Genomic DNA, 4,128 nt, shown 5'->3' with positions numbered 1-4,128 from the left:
TTTCCAAGATTTTTCACCCTGCATGTCAAAGGTATATGCATCAAGTGTGCATCAAGTGTTGACAGGAAAGCAGATTTAATTTTGTTTTTCTGCAACTTTATCTTCTGCAGAAAGTAAGTTTTTCCTTAAACCAAGTACAAAACTTCACCCCAGACAAGTTGGATATTGAACCAGATGGTCCCATTTTGTACAGAAAGGCTTGATTCATACAGATGGGTGGAGGACTGTACGCATGTATTTAAAGTGATCTTTAAAAATCCTGTAAGATTAAATGATGGCTCCGACTGTCACTTGAGAGTGACAAGTCCAGGATCCCAGCAGAGCAGAGCTTTGGTGAATGAAGCTGTTATTAGACACTTTGACACCTGGGCAGACAAAGTAGCTGTCAGTGGCTTTGCACACTAAGGCAAACAGACAATCCCATCAGATGCATGACACTTAAGTTTTACACTCTGCACCATACCGAAACATGGACTGAAGCAGAGAGACACCAGAACATGGACTAAAGCTGAGAAAGTTTTCAGTAAAGTAGATGTTGGTAAGCTCTTATACAGCATCTACCTATCCCAGAGAGTAACCTCTTAATGAAGATAGTTGAGCAGAAATATCACAGCCATGACTGGTAAATAGTGAATCCCTTTTAAAGAACACTGCTGCAAAACCTGCAAGAAGGTCACTTATGTCAGTTGAGGTGACAAAAAATTAGGTGATGTCAATGCAGCTACTTCTCTGGACCCAGACATCAAAGAGTATTCATCTTCAATAATGTGACCGAGCACTGATTAAGTGATACCAACATTTGCTTTTACCATCTGATTTTAAAGCAATCTTGACAGAAAAGCCTGATTTCACAACTAACTGTCCCTGATGTAAAAGGTAACTTTGTTAGCTAAATGTTCATACAGGATCATATGGAGATTGGATAAATTCAAAGGAAATACATCCATTAAAAATTACTACATTCACTGAAGCCTTTTCTGACGCAGGAAGTCCCTGAGCTGCAAGTGGCTGGTAGCAAAGTACTGAGGGCAAAACATCAACCTTTGCTTGCTCTATTCTTCTGTTCTTCCTCACTCATCTGTTTTAACCACTGCTAGAAATGAGGTAACAAGCTAGATGGACTTCAGCTGTGACCAAGTACTGCTGCTTTTAGGTAATATTGACTACCAACAGTAGTAACAGTGAAAAAAATAGTCCTATCTTAAAAGGCAGGATCTTTTAGCATAAACCACTTGCCATTTAATAGAACAGAAAAACACCAAAAAAGTTTTATCGGCTCCAGAAGTATTTCTTTAAGTTTTTGAAGCAGTTTTTCCAAGAAAAGGAAAACTAGGTAAGTCAGTTTTGATGCCCAGCTCCACATTTCTACAGTTACAAAAAAAAATTCCACCCAAGAGCAAACATAAGTTACAAGTTGACCTTTATGTTGGAACCTAGATAAAAATCCATGTGGTCCTTATGCATGAAAGAGTTAGATTGCCGTAATATCCCTCCTGACTTTAACCCATTAGCCCAGAGAAACAGCAGGCCAATACTGAGGTTTTTTAGCTGCTCCTTTTCCAGCTTTGATTCCTAAATTATACTTGGATAAATATTTATACACCTAAAGATCTTATTTGGCATAAAAGAGTTTTAACTCTGCTCAAAGTGTAGCTCTGGTGAGCTTGGATGTCACCCAACGCAGAGCCATGAGTGGAGCCTGAAGCTTTTTAGCACATCTGGACAGGGATCTTGAAGCCCCTGTTGAAGGGCCATTGTTGGCACTAAAGTGCAGTCCCTTGAGACTTAGGACACGAAATGGTTAACTGATGAGACCCAGTTCTCCCCTCTGCCCATGCCCAAGGACATGCCCCCACCACTTTTTGCCCCAGCACTGATACTGCAATCTTCCAGGAGCCATTTCACTCAACTTAGCTCAAAGAAAGCTGCTGTTTTCTGCCAGGTTAAGGCATTTCACTAGCTTATCCTGGTTCAGACAAGCCACCAGAGGTGGCAAAAGATAGGGTAATAGTGGGACCTCACCTTTTGTCCATAGTAAGCTCTTAGGTTAGCTCAGCTGACAGCATGTAATTAAATCTTAAGGATATGGAGTTACTATATGCTCGAGCCAGTTCAACTGAGCTAGGAGCTGTGGTCAAAGAGGGTCCCAAACTGGCAGCTGCAGAGGCAATCTCTCCAGCTCACTGATGTGGTGTGAAGAGGAGGGAAGGAGAAGAGTACCCCGTTTTCAACCAGGTTAGATGCAGCATGAAAGTGAGCCCTAGCATTAACTCAAACGCAAGTGGGCCCAGTGTTTTATCCTGACCTTTGGGGAAATATCCAGGGAAAAACTGTCTGGCTTTTTATTCTAGTTATGCTTTTGATAAGTTCTGATTGGAAGCCATAACATTTTTCTGTTAAAGAACTTAGTATCTGTTGTTACACTTCCACACACAGAAGTATTTCCAATGACTCTGCGGCAGATAAAAACACTGACTTAATAGGTCATGCAACCTTAGTCTGAAAGTAATAGCCCCCAAAATTGAAAAGCTTGAGACAGCCATTTAAAATACATTAGTGTTCTTCTTAACTGATATGGTAAGGGAAGAAGTTTTTATCTCTCAGACTATAGAATTAAGCCACCATAGTTCTAAGGTATTCTTTTTCTGTTCTATAATTCTAGTTGTTTGACCTCAATTAAAGAAAACCTTTTAGTTATTCTTGCCAGAACACCATTTCTACTGCTTTAGCATCTTGTCTAAGGACATTATTTTAAAGTCGAGAAATCTTACAGAATAGTTTTAGAAGTCTGTATTAACAGATTGCCCCTCCTCCCTCTTCCCCACCCCCATTGAAATCAAACGCAATGAAGAAAAGTTTAACTTACAACAATTATACTGAAAGGAATAATTATTCCTGCTAACAACTTATAAGAAATGGTGTCCTCTTTGTATGGATACCGGATGGATTCATCACTACAGAAAACTCCTCTCTGGAAGGGGACACGTCTTGAATTGAGAATTGCAAAAGGCAAGCCAGCTAGCAAAAAGGAATAAAAAATACATTACAAAAGCAACACAAACTCTGGTGATGATTATACCCCCGCATCTCCAAAGAGAAGTGCATAAAGAGGAACAGGCATGCAGTAAGTTAGAAGGTTATGCACTTCCTTTGGTCAATGACTACTGCCTTGTCTTTGCAGCTCCCAGGAAGGGCTGTTGAATGAAGGAGAGCAGGACAGGATTCCTCTCACCTTCGCATTTGTGGCACATCAAGTATGGAAGCATGCCGAAACCATGATTAAGTAAACAGTTCAGTGACAACCACCGAGTTGCTCAGTCTGCTGCTACTGTCACAATTACCGATTACTCCTTTATATTCCATTGAGCAACAGCTGCCCCTTTATACCTTCTCTGGACAGCTTTACAAGTCAGAAGAGCATAAATTGCATTTCATGAAAGCAGAAAAGGGGTGCTTCTCAGGGAGTGCAAGTGCAGAGGGAGTTTTCAGGAAGAGATATGGAAAAAAGGAAAAATTACACATGCATGCCATCCCCTCACTTCCACAGACACTGAGTAGTTCCCTGGAACAATGTGGTCACTGCACAAGCCCTACAACTTCAGGGCATGGAGATTTTATTCCCTTCTCTTCCACAAAAGAGGAAGCCTTTGGCTCATCCTAAACTCAGAACACAAGATTAAGGCGCACAATGCTTTATGCTATTGCACCTCAAGAGACCTGCAACACTAACCAAAACTAGCCATTTGAACAGCAAAGTTTTTTTAAAAAGCTCAAAATAGGATACAAATTACTACAAACTAATAGAATCACATTTTTAAATCCCGATCCTCCATCCTTGACACACATACAGCATCTGCACAGTCTGTGTACAGGGATGAATACCCTCAGAAAGAAATGGCTGTATGGAAAAGAGAAATGGGGGACTACCAAAAACGTTCAACAAAACAGTAAATAATTTTCTTTAGCTTGGGGATGTACAGCCCAGTGGCATTAAAGTGCTTAAAAGCCCTTGATTTTGTGCTCAAAATTCAGCAGTATTGCACATAAAACACATACCGATTTAGAGTTAAACAACAAATCATCTGGGGGGAGACACTCCTAATCTGCTAGTAAAGGATCTGAAGGATG

At 40.5% G+C, this 4,128-nt stretch overlaps 1 protein-coding gene across 1 annotated transcript in view; it reads right to left on the bottom strand.

Moving 5' to 3' along the window:
* Nucleotides 1-3,266, bottom strand: part of PPAP2A (phosphatidic acid phosphatase type 2A) — a 40,153-nt gene extending 36,887 nt beyond the window's left edge. The window contains 2 exon segments of the mRNA XM_009326948.1: nucleotides 2,867-3,018; nucleotides 3,233-3,266. Coding sequence (XP_009325223.1) covers nucleotides 2,867-3,018; nucleotides 3,233-3,266 — 186 coding nt within the window.
* Between the last annotated feature and the right edge of the window lie 862 nt (nucleotides 3,267-4,128).

Source organism: Pygoscelis adeliae, unplaced genomic scaffold (genome assembly GCF_000699105.1).
Source record: "Pygoscelis adeliae isolate BGI_AS28 unplaced genomic scaffold, ASM69910v1 Scaffold116, whole genome shotgun sequence".
NCBI lineage: Eukaryota > Metazoa > Chordata > Aves > Sphenisciformes > Spheniscidae > Pygoscelis > Pygoscelis adeliae.
Note: the sequence above shows the minus strand (reverse complement) of the source record. Positions and strands in the feature narration are given on the sequence as shown.